Source organism: Salvelinus alpinus, chromosome 4, assembly GCF_045679555.1.
Source record: "Salvelinus alpinus chromosome 4, SLU_Salpinus.1, whole genome shotgun sequence".
NCBI lineage: Eukaryota > Metazoa > Chordata > Actinopteri > Salmoniformes > Salmonidae > Salvelinus > Salvelinus alpinus.
The window spans coordinates 53,062,313-53,080,010 of record NC_092089.1 but is presented as its reverse complement, the minus strand read 5'-3'; the positions used below and the strand labels follow the sequence as shown (position 1 = coordinate 53,080,010).

Below are 17,698 nucleotides of genomic sequence, written 5' to 3'. Positions count from 1 at the left end.
TCGCCAGAGGTAGAGTATCTCATGATAAGCTGTAGACCACACTATTTACCTAGAGAGTTTTCATCTGTATTTTTTTCGTAGCTGTCTACATACCACCACAGACCGATGATAGCACTAAGACAGCACTGAATGAGCTGTATTCCGCAGGGAAACTTAAATCCATCTTACCAAATTTCTATCAGCATGTTAAATGTGCAACCAGAGGGAAAACAACTCAGGATCACCTTTAACCACACACAGACGCATACAAAGCTCTCCCTTGCCCTCCATTTGGCAAATCTGACCATAATTATATCCTACTGATTCCTGCTTACAAGCAAAAATTAAAGCAGAAAGCACCAGTGACTCGATCAATAAAAAAAGTGGTCGGACGAAGCAAATGCTAAGCTACAGGACTGTTTTGCTAGCAGAGACTGGAATATGTTCCGCGATTCCGCCGATGGCATTGAGGAGTACACTACACCAGTTATTGGCTTCATCAATATGTGCACCGATGACATCATCCCCACATTGACCGTACGTACATACCCCAACCAGAAGCCATGGATTACAGGCAACATCTGCACTGAGCTAAAGGCTAGAGCTGTTGTTTTCAAGGAGCAGGACTCTAAGCCGGAAGCTTATAAGAAATCCCGCTATGCCCTCCGACGAACCATCAAACAGACAAAGAGTCAATACAGGACTAAGATCGAATCGTACTACACCTGCTTTGACGCTCGTCGCATGTGGCAGGGCTTGCAAACCATTACAGACTACAAATGGAAGCACAGACGAGAACTGCCCAGTGACACTAGCCTACTAGACGAGCTAAACTACGTCTATGCTCGCTTCGAGGCAAATAATACTAAAACATGTATGAGAGCACCAGCTGTTCCGGAAGACTGTGATCATGCTCTCAGCAGCCGATGTGAGTAAGACCTTTAAACAGGTCAACATTCACAAGGCCACAGGGCCAGACGGATTACCAGGACGTGTACTGCGAGCATGCGCTGACCAACTGGCAAGTGTCTTCACTGACACTTTAAACCTCTCCCTGTCCGAGTCTGTAATACCAACATGTTTTAAGCAGACAACCATAGTTCTTGTGCCCAAGAACACTAAGGTAACTTGCCTAAATGATTACCGCCTCGTAGCACTCACATCTGTAGCCATGAAGTGCTTTGAAAGGCTGGTCATGGCTCACATCAACACCATTATCCAAGAAACCCTAGACCCACTCCAATTTGCATACCGCCCTAACAGATCCACAGATGATGCAATCCACACTGCCCTTTCCCACCTGGACAAAAGGAACAACTATGTGAGAATGCTGTCCATTGACTACAGCTCAGCGTTCAAAACCATAGTGCCTTCAAAGCTCATCAATAAGCTAAGGACCCTCGGACTAAACACATCCCTCTGCAACTGGATCCTGGACTTCGTGACGGGCCGCCCCCAGGTGGTAAGGGTAGGTAACAACACATCCGCCACGCTGATCCTCAACACAGGGGCCCCTCAGGGGTGCGTTCTCAGTCCCCTCCTGTACTCCCTGTTCACTCATGACTGCACGGCCAGGTACGACTCCAACACTATCCTTACGTTTGCCGATGACACAGTAGTAGGCCATATCACCGACAACAACGAGACAGCCTATAGGGAGGAGGTCAGAGACCTGGCCGTGTGGTGCCAGGAGAACAATCTCTCCCTCAACGTGATCAAGACAAAGGAGATGATTGTGGACTACAGGAAAAAGAAGACCAAGCAAGCCCCCATTCTCATCGACGGGGCTTTAGTGGAGCAGGTTGAGAGCTTCAAGTTCCTTGGTGTCCACATCACCAACAAACTAACACGGTCCAAGCACACCAAGACAGTTGTGAAGAGGGCACGACAAAGCCTATTCCCCCTCAGGAATCTAAAAAGATTTTGCATGGGTCCTCAGATCCTCAAAAGATTCTACGGCAGCACCATCGAGAGCATCCTGACTGGTTGCATTACTGCCTGCTATGGCAACTGCTCTGCCTCCGACCGCAAGGCACTACAGAGGGTAGTGCGTAAGGCCCAGTACATCACTGGGGCCAAGCTTCCTGCCATCCAGGACCTCTATACCAGGCAGTCAGAGGAAGGCCCTAAAACTGTCAAAGACTCCAGCCACACTAATCATAGACTGTTCTCTCTGCTACCGCAAAGCAAGCGGTACCAGAGTGCTAAGTCTAGTTCCATGAGGCTTCTAAACAGCTTCTACCCACAAGCCATAAGACTCTTGAACATCTAATCAATTGGCTACCCATTTGCATTTCCCTCCCTCTTTTACACCGCTGCTACTCTCTGTTGTTATCATCTATGCATAGTCACTTTAATAACTCTACCTACATGTATATATTACCTCAACTAACCGGTGCCCCCGCACATTGACTCTGTACCGGTACCCTCCTGTATATAGTCTCGCTATTGTTTTTACTGCTGCTCTTTAATTACTAGTTACTTTTATTTCTTATTTTATGTTTTTAACTGCATTGTTGGTTAGGGGCTTGTAAAGTAAGCATTTCACTCTAAGGTCTAGACCTGTTGTTTTCAGCGCATGTGACTAATACAATTTGATTTGACATGTCGCACACTCAAAATGGTCATTCCTCTGTGTCGACTGCTAATGCTGTTACAGCCCTAGAGCACAACTGTTGATAAAGGTGCATAACAGTGTTATCTGCTGACGAGCCGGGAACAATGACAGAAAGGAAATGCATCTATTACTTGCCGAAAATTATAGGCTCACTCTCGCTTACAGACATTTACATTTTAGTAATTTAGCAGAGGCTCTTATCCAAAACAACTTACAGCAGTGCGTGCATACGTTTTTCAACCTTTTTCTTTTTGTACTGGTCCCCGTGGGAATCGAACCCACAACCATTGCAAGCGCCATGCACTACCAACTGAGCCACACAGACCGCAGAAACACACATTGGACAAACACACACACACCTGTAAGCCCTCTTGCTGTTGTCCTCGCTGTCTTCAGGGTCTTGGTAGTCTTGCGTCTGGTCAGACAGCTGGAGGTCTCCTTGGCTAGTCTCCTGGAGCAGGCCACTCGTCTAAACATAAATATATGCAACCATTAATTAACTACATCGTGATTAAATCACTGAATACAAAATAACTACTTGACAATATGCTATACAGTCTATTTGAACTGACTACTTCAGGCTACATTTAATTTAGTCCTTTTTGGCTTGATAGAACACCCGCTACATTAGGGTGGCAAACAGGTTTTGAGACGGCTTCTACCCCCAAGCCATATGACTGCTAATAGCCAGAATGCTAAATAGTTCATCAATGTTACCCAAACTATCTGCGCTGGCTTTCTCTTGCCCTGAGCCTACTACGCACACTCACTAGACTTTATATACACACCATATACACAAATCACACACTACACTGTCACTCCCCCACACATCCCTCACTCAAACACTACATACGCACACACATAACACAGACTTTTAGAAACACAATTTGCTGCTGCTACTCTGTTCTTTATTTGACACTTATTATTATCTACCCGGATGCGTAGTCACTTTACCCTGCCTTCATGTACATATCTACCTCAAGTACCTCGTACCTCTGCACATTGATCTGGTACTGGTACTCCCTGTATATAGCTCCGTTCTTGTGTATTTTATTTATTTTGCGTTAGAATAATAAATAAAATATGAACACATTTTTTTTCTCTGCATCATTGGGAAAAGTTTGTAAGCAAGCATTCCACTGTAAAGTCTACACCAGTTGTATTCGACAGGTGATGAATAAAATGTGATTCTAAATTTCCCAAAGTCCCTGGGTTTTTCAGAAACCCCTATGGAAGGGTTTACTGAGAACTTAGGGACATTTTGCAACCCTACACTACATAGAGCCAACGCCACGCTATGATGGTGAGATGGAAGCCCCCTGTGGAAGGTGTGGAGGTAGAGGCTGACGGTGCTGGACTCCCCACCTCTTGGCTGGGCACATGGAGCAGGTTCTGGGGGTGGTAGCTGGAGGACAGGGCCTGAGACTCCAGCGTGCTGGAGTCCTGAAGCTGCTGCACCGTGGAGAACTGGGCCTGGGGATAGCCCTCTGCGGTGATGGTGAAACCTGCAGGAGGACACAAAGGGGTACAGTCAGCACTACAGCATACAATGGGTTAACCCCGTATGAGAACTTAAAGGGACCCTAGCAACTCTAAAGGAGGATGTACAGTGCATTCGGAAAGTATTCAGACTACTTGAATTTCCCCACATTTTGCTACGCCTTATTCCAATGTATAAACTTTTTTTTTTGTTGAGATTTTTATGTAAAAAAATCCTCAAATCTACACATAATACTCCCATAATGACAAAGCAAAATAATTTACTTATTTACATAAGTATTCAGACCCTTTGCTATGAGACTCAAAATTGAGCTCAGGTACATCTTGTTTCCATTGATCATCCTTGAGATGTTTCTACAATTTGATTGGAGTACACCTGTGGTAAAATCAACTGATTGGACCTGTCTATATAAAGGTCCCACAGTTGACAGTGCATGTCAGAGCAAAAACCAAGCCATGAGGTCGAAGGAATTATCCGTAGAGCTCAGAGACATACTTTTTTCGGGTACCAAAAAAAATCTGCAGCATTGAAGGTCCCCAAGAACACAGTGGCCTCCATCGTTCTTAAATGGAAGAAGTTTAGAACCACCAAGACTCTTCTTTTGGGGACCTAGTGGCGCAGTGGTCTAAGACACTGCATCGCAGTGCTAGAGACGTCACTACAGACCCGGGTTCGATCCAGGGCTGTATCATAACTGGTCATGATCAGGAGTCCCATAGGGCAGCGCACAATTGGCCCAGCGTCGTCCAGGTTAGGGTAGGGTTCGGCCAGGGTAGGCCGCCATTGTAAATAAGAATTTGTTCTTAACTGACTTGCGCAGTTAAATAAAAAATTTAATAAAACTAGAGCTGGCCGCCCGGCCAAACTGAGCAATTGGAGGAGGAAGGGGAAGGGGGAAAAACCTAGTCAGTTGTACAACTGAATGCCTTCAACTGAAATGTGTCTTCCGCATTTAACCCAACTCCATCTACGAGGTGCGGGGGGCTGCCTTGTTCGACATCCACGTCTTCGGCGCCCGGGGAACAAAAGGGCCTTGGTCAGGGAGGTGACCAAGAACCCAAATGGTCAATCTGACAGAGCTCCAGAGTTCCTCTGTGGAGATGGGAAAAACTTCCAGAAGGATAATCATCTTTGCAGCTTTATGGTAGAGTGGCCAAACTGAAGCCACTCCTCAGTAAAAGTTACATGACAGCCTGCTTGGAGTTTGCCAAAAGGCACCTAAAGGACTCTCAGACCATGAGAAACAAGATTCTCTGGTCTGATGAAACCATGATTTAACTATTTTACCTGAATGCCAAGCATCACGTCTGGAAGACACCTGACACCATCCCTACGGTGAAGCATGGTGGTGGCAGCATCATGCTGTGAGGATGTTTTTCAGAGGCAGGGAGTGGGAGACTAGTCAGGAAAAATGAACGGAGCAAAATACAGAGAGATCCTTGATAGAAACCAGCTCCAGAGCGCTCAGGACCTCAGACTGGGGAGAAGGTTTCTCCTTCCAACAGGACAACAACCCTAAGCACACAGCAGACAATGCAGGAGTGGCTTCGGGACAAGTCTCTGAATGTCCTTGAGTGGCCCAGCCAGAGGCCAGACTTGAACCTGATCAAACATCTCTGGAAAGACCTGAAAATAGCTGTGCAAGGACGCTCCCCATCCAACCTGACAGAGCTTGAGAGGATCTGCAGAGAAGAATGGGAAGGGTCTGAATACTTATGTAAATGTTATATCAGTTTTTATTGTTAATACATTTGCAAAAATTTCTAAAAACCTGTTTTTGCTTTGTCATTATGGGGTATTGTGTGTAGATTGATGAGTGAAAAAAACGATGTAATCAATTTTAGAATAAGGCTGTAACGTAACAAAATGTGGAAAAAGTCAAGGGGTCTGAATACTTTCCAAATGCACTGTATACACATGTGGAGGCTTGAAATCGAAGGACGGGCTCACTGTCATGGCTGTAAGGGAATGAATTAGTTTGATACCGTTCCATTCATTTTAATACCAGGAATCTGTCCTCTGATTTCTCCCCCCACTGGTACACAAATTGTACCTTAGAATAGATTAATTGATTACACAGATAGAAGTGGATTTGAAAAGCCTATTATGGATAAACCTCACATTCAGCACTACAGCACAAAATGAGTTAACCCTGTATATCTGGCTAGAGGCTAGAGCCTTTGCCAAATTAGAAGAGTCGGAGGAGGAGGACATTAATTACTGGAAACATGACATGGCTAAAAGTGTGATTGGAAAAGTTAAACAAAAGCTAATTAAGGATTGCTTACGGCTCACCCTCCTACAACGCGCCATTAACAGACTGATGCTTCCAGAGCCCATGCCGCCAGTCTGCGTGTGTGTGTGCGTGCGTGTGTGTGTGGACAAAGACTGTGCAGGAAACTTCCTGTGCCTACGCCACCAGTCGGATTGTCTTAGGGTGTAAATTAGGGGACTCTGAACCACACAGTCATTCATTAAAGCTCCACTCACTGATATTAATGAATGGCCACGATTCATTAAAATACTAGCAGACGGCAGAGGGAAGTTCTAGGAATTTTCAAATAATTCCATACTTTCCTTCTTGAAAAGAACAAGAGAGGAGAGGAAATGTATAGAAGTCCATCTCGTGGAGTGCCACACACATGCTAATGAGAAACACAGACACGCATACAGACACAGACATCAATATCCTCCCTGCTGTTGGTCTATGGTTTATTTATGACATCAAACTTTTTACATTAGCAAAACTGTACAGAGAGTATAGGAGGCCGAGGATGAGGCAGGAAATCTGTCGCAAGACAAAGTGTTCTACTGATTAATGCACCTCTGTAGGAGAGCATACTGCTGTGGGCAATAGAGGCTGGATGCAATCATCACGGAGACAAAAGGTTAAGCTACCCATTGTGAAAATGAAATATCTGATGTGCCAAGCAGATGCTTTCTGACAGTCCTCGCTGTAAATGGGCTCTTCTCAGCCAGAGGTCAGAGACAACCATGGCGTTATCCATTACACTGGATTCAGACAGTCGCTGGTGTGTGTGTGTGTGTGTGTGTGTGTGTGTGTGTGTGTGTGTGTGTGTGTGTGTGTGTGTGTGTGTGTGTGTGTGTGTGTATATAATTTACCCCAGGTTAACTCACAGACATTGTTAAATGTACCGAGAGAAAGGTTTCTGTGCCACCACCATGCAGGGGGTGTTTTTGTGTGTACGTGCATGAGTTACCTTGAGTAAGTACTTGCTGGTCAAAGCCAGGCTGTGGGAGTGTCTGCGTCTCAAAGTGGCTAATATTCTGAGGCAGAGCATGCTGGGTAGTCACAAAGGTGTCTGGAGTCAGAGGGGGAGAGATAAGAGGACAGAGGAACAAAGCAGGTTAGTCTGGCTAAACCGTATAAATTAAGGCCAAAGTATTACGATTCAAGTAAAAGGTCCAATGCAAGCTGGGATTTTTGTCCAATTAAAATGGTCAAAAAGAAACGAAACCAAAAATACTGTAGCTTCTTGGCAAAGAAAAATGTCTCAAGCAAGAAGAAAAAAACAACAACATTTTGTTAGGACTTGTATGGGAGTGATTTGAGTGGGGAGGGGAAAACAAAACAAATGTGCAGTTATAGGCCTAGAGGTTTGGAACTCTTTCTTATTGGTCTACTAACTAATTTACTGTATGGTGATGTCATGATGGATGATGATGGTCTTTTCAAACAGCTCTTACACTAAAAGGGCATTATCTTCATTTTCACACTATTATTCCAACCTCATAGAGTGGAAATATACACTACCGTTCAAAAGTTTGGGGTCACTTAGACATTTCCTTGTTTTTGAAAGAACAGCACATTGTTGGTCTATTAAAATAACATCAAATTGATCAGAAATACAGTGTAGACATTGTTAACGTCGTAAAAAAAATATGTATATATATATATATATTTGACCTTTATTTAATAACTAGACAAGTCAGTTAAAAACAAATACTTATTTTCAATGACGGCCTAGGAACAGTGGATTAACTGCCTTGTTCAGGGGCAGAACAACAGATTTTTACCTTGTCAGCTCGGGGATTTGATCTTGCAACCTTTCGGTTACTAGTCCAACGCTCTAACCACTAGGCTACCTGCCGCCCTAATGACTATTGTAGCTGGAAACGGCTGATTTTTTATGGAATATCTACATAGGCGTACAGAGGCCCATTATCAGCAACCATCACTCCTGTGTTCCAATGGCACGTTGTGTTGGCTAATCCAAATGTATTATTTTAAAAGGCTAATTGATCATTAGAAAACCATTTTGCAATTATGTTAGCACAGCTAAAAACTGGCAGCTTCTATGAATAGTACCAGCAAAACACCAGTCTCAACGTCAACAGTGAAGAGGCGACTCCAGGATGCTGGCCTTCTAGGCAGAGTTGCAAAGAAAAAGCCATCTCTCAAACTAGGCAATAAAAATAAAAGATTAAGATGGGCAAAATAACACAGACACTGGACAGAGGAACTCTGCCTAGAAGGCCAGCATCCCGGAGTCGCCTCTTCACTGTTGACGTTGAGACTGGTGTTCTGTGGGTAATATTTAATGAAGCTGCCAGTTGAGGACTTGTGAGGCGTCTGTTTCTCAAACTAGACACTAATGTACTTGTCCTCTTGCTCAGTTGTGCTCCGGGGCCTCCCACTCCTTTTTCTATTCTGGTTAGGGCCAGTTTGCGCTGTTCTGTGAAGGGAGTAGTACACAGTGTTGCACGAGATCTTCAGTTTCTTGGCAATTTCTCGCATGGAATAGCCTTCATTTCTCAGAACAAGAATAGACTGACGAGTTTCAGAAGAAAATTCTTTGTTTCTGGCCATTTTGAGCCTGTAATTGAACCCACAAATGCTGATGCTCCAGATACTCATCTAGTCTAAAGAAGGCCAGTTTTACTGCTTCTTTAAATCAGGACAACAGTTTTCAGCTGTGCTAACCTAATTGAAAAAAGGTTTTCTAATGATCAATTAGCCTTTTAAATTGATAAACTTGGATTAGCTAACACAACGTGCCATTGGAACACAGGAGTGATGGTTGCTGATAATGGGCCTCTGTACACCTATGTAGACATTGCATTTTTTTTTTTTACTGCCGTTTCCAGCTACAATAGTCTTTTTTTCCCTTTTTTTTTCTTTTCTTTTCTTTAAAAAACAAGGACATTTCTAAGTGACCCCAAACTTTTGAACAGTAATGTATATATATATGTATTCACTCCACAGGCATCAGTGAATCAAATCAAGAGGTTATCTGTTCTCTCTGTGAATGTGTCCGGGGTTACCTCATGTATTTAAGCCTTTTTAAAAACGGTTAAAGGACTTTACCGAAGGCTGAGAGGACGAATACTAATCTAAATCACATACAATCGTAAAGCTAGGGTAGTTTATTTTATTTTATTTTTTCCCTCTTTCAGTTCTCTTTTCTTTTACTCACCGTGAACTCTTGAGGTTGAAAGGGTAGTGTAGCAATTTTAATGGCGATTGAAGCTTGACTTCTGGCCCGGTTTAATTTGTTGTGCTCTTCTCTTTTTGTTCTGAGGTTAAATATAGTATACGTTGTAATGGTTTTAAATATTAAAGCTACAAGGTCAAGGAGGCGGTTCTGTCAGTCACACACCATGAATCCTAATGAGATGTATCCAAAAACCCATTGTATAGAAAAACCCATTGAAATAACAATTCCAAGAAAGCCATCAATAAGAAAATAGAAGGTTTATGAAGATCCAGCATTGGGATGGAAATAGCGTTTGAGTAATGGACAGATAAAGTCTTGAAAGAGTGAAATAAATGGACACACTATTTGGAGTGAAGGAAGGAATAGAGATGGAGGAGTTATACAGACGGACGAGATGAGAAACCCAGATTTGTGCCCTTTGCTATCTTAAAAGGAGTGCCGTTTAGAAAGATTCCATATTCAACAGTTCCTTGCTTTATTTGCTAACACAGTTGTAGCCAACCATTGTCCCTGAAAATGAAACACCTTGCAGCGTAGACTGGCCAAATGAAAAATACAATCTAAGATCAAGAGAGATGGGTGGAGAGCAAGACTGTATCTCTGTAGAAATGTCTCTTGATTTTGGGAAGGGTTCAGACACCTTCTAGGGGTGGATCACTTTATTCACATCATCCTTTGTACATCCAACATAGAACTATGTGGATCCCCCATTGAATGTTAGAGGGCTGTGGCAGCAGGCCTATAACGTTATGGCATGATTGGCATCGACATTAAAAGACTATGTTCGAGATCAACTACAAAGTATATTGCCAACAGACTGCACAGAATCACTGATCCTCAAATCCCCATGCGTCCCTAATAACTACGTATTACGTGTCCAAGACCAGTGAGTCTGTGCCTTGTCCAAACTGATGCCCTCTAACACGCTGACACTCTTACCCTCTTCCTGTCCCAGGGGCTGGTCACTTAGCTGGGTCTCCAGCGACACCTGTTGGCCGCCGTCCACCACCTGCGCCTGGCCCAGTCCCAGCATGCCCTGCTGCTCTGAGCCCACCATGGGAGGAGCCTCCTGCTGTAGGGTGCCGTCCTCCAGCTCCACCTGCAGGTTGTGGGTCACGGTGGTGCCGTCCATGGGGTCGTCCAGCGTCGAGGGCTCCGGGTTCAGCTGTTGGTGGAGCTGCTGGGCCAACTCATACCTGGGAGGGGGAATGGGGAGGTGGATTCAGGTTGTTTACTACTTTGATCTACAAACAAACAGAAATCAGCCATTTTTTATGGAAAGATTTGACATCTAGAGATTTAGAGTTGAACGTTTCAATTTCACACAAATTTCAGCAACATGACAATAACCAAATTGGGAGAGCGACGCTCTCGCTAGCCACTTAGCTAGCCAGTATTCCTGATGAAACGACCTGAATTAGGGCCTGTAGTCTTTCACTTTTTCCACCTGGTCAGATCACATGACCCGAAACAACTCTGTGCCTGACAACACATGAGCATTACTAACCTGTGGGTCTTCATGTGCTTCCTGCAGTTGGGTGAGGACTTGAAGGTCTTCTGGCAGTAAGGGCACATGTAGGGCCGCATGTCGCTGTGGGTGGTCATATGGCGGCGGAGGCTGCCGCTGGTGGTGAATGTGGTGTCACAAATCAGGCACTTGTAGGCCTTGAGGCCCGAGTGGGTCCGGATGTGGGCCTTCAGCACCCCCGAGGAGGCAAATCCCTTACCGCACTGGACACACTTGTACGGCCTCTCTCCCGTGTGAGACCTGATGGAAGATGACCTAACAATGTTAATATCATGAGAAATTAAGAAAGTATTCAGACCCCTTGACTTTTCCACATTTTATTACGTTACAGCCTTATTCTAAAACGGATTAAAAAATATATATATATATATCCTCAATCTACACACATTACCCCATAATAACAAAGCGAAAACAGGTTACAGATATTTTTGCAAAGTTATTACAAATAAAAATCAGTAAAACCTTATTTACACAAGTACTCAGACCCTTTGTTATGCGACTTGAAATTGAGCTCAGGTGCATCCTGTTTCCATTGATCATCCTTGAGAAGTTTCTACAACTTTATTGGAGATCACCTGCGGTAAATGAAATTGATTGGACATGATTTGGAAAGGCACACACCTGTCTATATAAGGTCCCACAGTTGACAGTGCATGTCAGAGCAAATACCAAGCCATAAGGTTGAATGAATTGTCAGTAGAGCTCCGAGACAGGATTGCGTCGAGACACAGATCTGGGGAAGGGTACCAAAACATTTCTGCAGCATTAAAGGTCCCCAAGAACACAGTGGCCTCCATCATTCTTAAATGGAAGAAGTTTGGAACCACCAAGATCTTCCTAGAGCTGGCCGCCCGGCCAAAATGAGAAGGGCCTTGGTCAGCAAGGTGACCAAGAACTTGATGGTCACTCTGACAGAACTCTAGAGTTCCTCTGTGGAGATGGGAGAACATTCCAGGACAACCATCTCTGCAGCACTCCACCAATCAGGCTTTATGGTAGAGTGGCCAAACGGAAGCCACTCCTCAGTAAAAGGCACATGACAGCCCACTTGGAGTTTGCCAAAAGGCACCTAAAGGTCTCGAGAAACAAGATTCTCTGGTCTGATGAAACCAAGATTGTAGTCTTTGGCCTGAATGCCAAGCGTCACGTCTGGAGGAAACCTGGCACCATACCTACAGTGAAGCATGGTGGCGGCAGCATCAAGCTGTGGGGATGTTTTTCAACGGCAGGGACTGGGAGACTAGTCAGGATCGAGGGAAAGATGAACACAGCATAGTACAGAGATCCTTGGCGAAAAACTGCTCCAGAGCGCTCAGGACCTCAGACTAGTGCGTAGGTTCGCCTTCCAACAGGCACACAGCCAAGACAACGCAGGAGTGGCTTCGGGACAAGTCTCTGAATGTACTTGAGTGGCCCAGCCAGAGCCCGGGCTTAAACCCAATCTAACATCTCTGGAGACACCTGAAAATAGCTGTGCAGTGACGCTCTCCATCCAACCTGACAGAGCTTGTACTGTATCAACACAAGAACAGAAAGGCCCGCACACTGAATATGCTCCCAATTACCACCTTTACTGACAACGTTTTAATCCACAAGGATCTTCCTCAGGTCATGTCACAAACACTTTGCATATCAACCCTGGGTGTAGTAGAATGTTATGAATATAATGTAATGTTATGAGAGGTGATGTTATGACTGGGTGTGTTATGGTCTGAGTCAAATGGCTCAAATTAGGAAGAATAAATGGTTCTATAAAATGTCAAGGGTCTTGAATTTGCATATCCTAAAAAAACAGTAAGCATTATACGTTGTGCATGGTGTATGCAGTAAATTCCCTCTGACTGAGGAACACGTTTATTAGTATAATGTTAGTATTAGTATATTTGACTTGGGCTCTGTCATAGTGTCAGGTAAACAGACACTAGGGAATCTCAGATATGCTGAGTGGAGCAGCGAAGGCAACATTGTTATTAAGGTTAACTTTTGTTTCCTAGTTTATCGAGACTGTGACCTTTATTATATAGGCCGTTACTTTTCTTTTCCTCACAGTAGTAAAATGAAGAAACATTTTAGTAAAGGGGAAGATTCGATGTGTCAGCCCAAAGGGCAAAAAGACAGCTTGAGAGAATCAATGAATATCGCTCGGGAAATTACTCCATGAAGCCCTAAACTTCAATCTCCCATATTTCTCAAACTAAGAAAAAAGGCAGAAACTGAATACAATACTCATTTTAGAGGGATTTTTTTCCTGTGGTAAATGGCAGGGTGACATTTTCCAGATACATTTGCTAGTTAATGGACCTATAATGACTTAGGCTACTGAAAACAAAAATAAGACTTATCCACCACTGTGACATTACACATTATTCCTGAAGATTAAACCAGACAAAGATAAAATGGCCCAGTACACATTTTAGTCATTTAGCAGAAGCTCTTATCCAGAGTGACTTACAGGAGCAATTACTGTTATGGTTACTGGCTTTTATCCACTAGGCTACCTGCCGCCCCACACTATATCTGAATATTTTCTCTTTCCCTCTCTGTACCTAAATCCCCTCAGATCTCTTCCCTCTGTACATTTTTTCCTCTCTACCTGGCCTGTCTTATCATAAACCAGGCCCGCAGAGCATAGACAGCACAGACGTTAGCCAGACCTGGGCTCAAATAGTATTTGTTTTCTATACTTGAAATACACTACATGACCAAAAGTATGTGGACGCAAAATAATAGGCATTCATATGGAGTTGGTCCCCCCTTTGCTGCTATAACAGACTCCACTCTTCTGGGAAGGCTTTACACTAGATGTTGGAACATTGCTGCGGGGGACTTGCTTCCATTCAGCCACAGGAGCATAAGTGAGGTCGGGCACTGATGTTGGCGATTAGGCCTGGCTCTCAGTCGGCTTTCCAATTCATCCCAAAGGTGTTCGATGGGGTTGAGGTTAGGGCTCTGTGCAAGCCAGTCAAGTTCTTCCACACCGATCTCGACAAACCATTTCTGTACGGACCTCGCTTTGTGCACGAGGGAGTTGTCATACAAAAACAGGAAAGGGCCTTCCCCAAACTGTTGACACAAAGTTGGAAGCACAGAATCGTCTAGAATGTCATTGTATGCTGTTGCGTTAAGATTTCCCTTTACTGGAACTAAGGGGCCTAGCCCAGACCATTATTCCTCATCCACCAAACTTTACAGTTGGCACAATGCATTGGGGCAGGTAGTGTTCTCCTGGCATCTGCCAAACCCAGATTCGTCCGTTGGACTTCAAGATTGCGAATCGTGATTCGTCACTCCAGAGAACGCGTTTCCACTGCTCTAGAATCCAGTGGCGGAGAGCTTTACACCACACCAGCCGATGCTCTGGTTTTTGCGCAAGGTAATCTTAGGCTAATTTTAGGCTACTCGGCCATGGAAAACCATTTCATGAAGCTCCCGACTAGCAATTATTGTGCTGACGTTGCTTCCAGAGGCAGTTTGGAACTATGTTGTGAGTGTTGCAACCGAGGACAAACGATTTTTATGCGCTACATGCTTCAGCACTCCGCACTCTCGTTCCGTAAGCTTGTGTGGCCTACCACTTCGCAGCTCCTAGACGTTTCCACTTCACAATAACCGCACTCACAGTTGACCGGGGCAGCTCTAGAAGGGTAGAAATTTGACAAACTGACTTGTTGTAAAGGTGGCATCCTATGACGGTGCCACGTTGAAAGTCGTGGGCAATGGGCGTGGCTGAAATCGCAGAATCCACAGATTTGAAGGGGTGTCAAAGTACTTTTGTACAATTGAAGTCTGAAGTTTACATACACCTTAGCCAAATACATTTAAACTCAGTTTAAATTTTCTATAGGATTGAGGTCAGGGTTTTGTGATGGCCACTCCAATACCTTGACTTTGTTGTCCTTAAGCCGTTTGCCACAACTTTGGAAGTGTACTTGGGGTCATTGTCCATTTGGAAGACCCATTTGCGACCAAGCTTTAACTTCCTGACTGATGTCTTGAGATGTTGCTTCAATATATACACATCATTTCCCTCATGATGCTATCTATTTTGCACCAGTCCCTCCTGCAGCAAAGCACCCCCACAACATGATGCTGCCACCCCAGTGCTTCACGGTTGGGATGGCGTTCTTCGGCTTGCAAGCGTCCCCCTTTTCCCTCCAAACATAACAATGGTCATTATGGCCAAACGGTTATATTTTTGTTTCATCAGACCAGAGGACATTTCTCCTAAAAGTAGGATCTTTGTCCCCATGTGCAGTTGCAAACCGTAGTCTGGCTTTTCTATGGCGATTTTGGAGCAGTGGCTTCTTCCTTGCTGAGCGGCCTTTCAGGTTATGTCGATATAGGACTCGTTTTACGGTTGATATGGGTACATTTGTACCCGTTTCCTTCAGCATCTTCACAAGGTCCTTTGCTGTTGTTCTGGGATTGATTTGTACTTTTTGCACCAAGGTACGTTCATCTCTAGGAGACAGAACGTGTCTCCTTCGTGAGTGGTATGACGGCTGCGTGGTCCCATGGTGTTTATACTTGCATACTATTGTTTGTACAGATGAACGTGGTACCTTCAGGCGTTTGGAAATTGCTCCCAAGGATGAACCAGACTTGTGGAGGTCTCCAATTTGTTTTCTGAGGTCTTGGCTGATTTCTTTTTATTTCCCCATGATGTCAAGCAAAGAGACACTGAGTTTGAAGGTAGGCCTTGAAATACATCCACAGATACACCTCCAATTGACTCAAATTATGTCAATTAGCCTATCAGAAGCTTCTAAAGCCATGACACCAATTTCTGGAATTTTTCAAGCTGTTTAAAGGCACAGTCAACTTAGTGTATGTAAACTTCTGACCCACTGGAATTGTGATACAGTGAATTACAAGTGAAATAATCTGTCTCTAAACAATTGTTGGAAAATTACTTGTGTCATGTACAAACTGACTTGCCAAACTATAGTTTGTTAACAAGAAATTTGTGGAGTGGTTGAAAAAAGGAGAGTTTTAACGACTCCAACCTAAATGTATGTAAACTTCCGACTTCAACTGTATATCTAGTTTACTTTAGCTGTGCTTGGTCGAGTTTGCCTGGCACTCTAGGCAGGCTCAATAAAACCCTCAAAGTATTTGAAAGAAAACAAATACTACTTGAACCCAGCCGTCTGCCAGTGGCTCAAACCCTCTGCCATGTGCTGAGCCTTCCCTCCCCCTGCCTCTTTGTCCATCCCCATGCTCTGCTCAGCCCAGCTCATCCCTCTAGCATCAAATGAGGAGCTAATGCCACTAAGCCACAGGGGTGGACTCTAACTCCACTGATAACAGCAGCTCAGCAGCTGTCTGACATGCTATAGCAGGCTTATCCCACTTTTCTTTTTAAATTTATATTTTATTTAACTAGGCAAGTCAGTTAAGAACAAATTCTTAGTTACAATGACGGCCTAGGAACACTGCCTTGTTCTGGTGCAGAACAACAGATTTTTACCTTGTCAGCTCGGGGAGTCGATCTAGCAACCTTTCGGTTACTGGGCCAACGCTTTAACCACTAGGCTACCTGCCGCCCCAATGACAAAGTACAAGAGGATCTAAACTGAAGCTAAATATATAACTTCCTCTCCCAACTATATATCCATGCACTCAAATCAGAAATACATTCATTGGTATATGTCGGCAATGCCAGCTGCTTCAGAGAGGATGATATTTCGAAACGAATACATGTGAATACAAACTAAATGTGTGTGTGTGTGTGGGCTTGTATTACTATCCTTGTGGGTACCGGAGATCCCCAAAAGTCCCCACTAGGATAGTAAAACAAGTAAAATTCTCTCTTGTGGGGACATTTCCGTCAAAGACAAAGGCTATTTTAGGCTTAGGGGTTAGATTTAGGGTTATGGTTAGACCAGGATTTTCAATGGAAATCAATTTTAGGCCCCCACAAGGACAGTACAACATATGCTGTGTGCGTCAAATTGAATTTTATTGGTCACATACACATGGTTAGCAGATGTTATTGCAAGTGTAGCGAAATGCTTGTGGGTGTGTGTGACACGTGTAGCGGATAGCTGTACCTAACGTGCTGCTTGAGGTGGCTGGATTTCTTATAGGCCTTGTTACAGCAGGGACACTTGTATGGCCGATCATTGTCCACCATCTCCAGGTACGTCTGAAAGGCCAGGCGAGGGTTCTGGGATTGGATGAGACCTGGGGAGGAGGGGACAATATGAACAAAGTGCGTGTGTCTATGCGTGCTTGTGAGGTAGCGAGTGAGCATGCATGTGTTACCGAGGTCCGTGATAAGTATGGGCTCTTGCAGGGGGATATCAGGCAGAGGTATGTTGCTCTTGGACACCTTGGTTTTATGGGCTTTGCGTGGGAACTTGTGCTTCTTCTGCTGCAGGCTCTTGAAGTGGGAGGCGATGTGTGTTTTTCTGTGGCCCGATGTACGGAAGATCTTGTCACAGTGAGGGCACGGGAACGGACGCACACCTGATAACAAGAACATAAACCTCAATTAGCATGTAGAATTAAATTCAGACAATAACGAGAACAAACTACATCAGTTTTGAAATGGAAATGTATTCATGTCAGTTAAATCAAGAGACAAGCTAGAGAAAATACAAACTTATAAA

General features: G+C 44.2%; 1 protein-coding gene across 1 annotated transcript in view; it reads right to left on the bottom strand.

Moving 5' to 3' along the window:
- LOC139573946 (zinc finger protein 236-like) overlaps window positions 1-17,698 on the bottom strand; it is a 104,829-nt gene that overhangs the window by 48,620 nt on the left and 38,511 nt on the right. The window contains exons 11-17 of the mRNA XM_071397953.1: window positions 17,352-17,555; window positions 17,138-17,270; window positions 11,064-11,324; window positions 10,496-10,752; window positions 7,319-7,420; window positions 3,962-4,101; window positions 2,956-3,065 (exon numbers count right to left, since the gene is read on the bottom strand). Of these exons, the coding sequence (XP_071254054.1) occupies window positions 2,956-3,065; window positions 3,962-4,101; window positions 7,319-7,420; window positions 10,496-10,752; window positions 11,064-11,324; window positions 17,138-17,270; window positions 17,352-17,555 (1,207 nt within the window). The remainder of the gene's footprint in view (window positions 1-2,955; window positions 3,066-3,961; window positions 4,102-7,318; window positions 7,421-10,495; window positions 10,753-11,063; window positions 11,325-17,137; window positions 17,271-17,351; window positions 17,556-17,698) is intronic.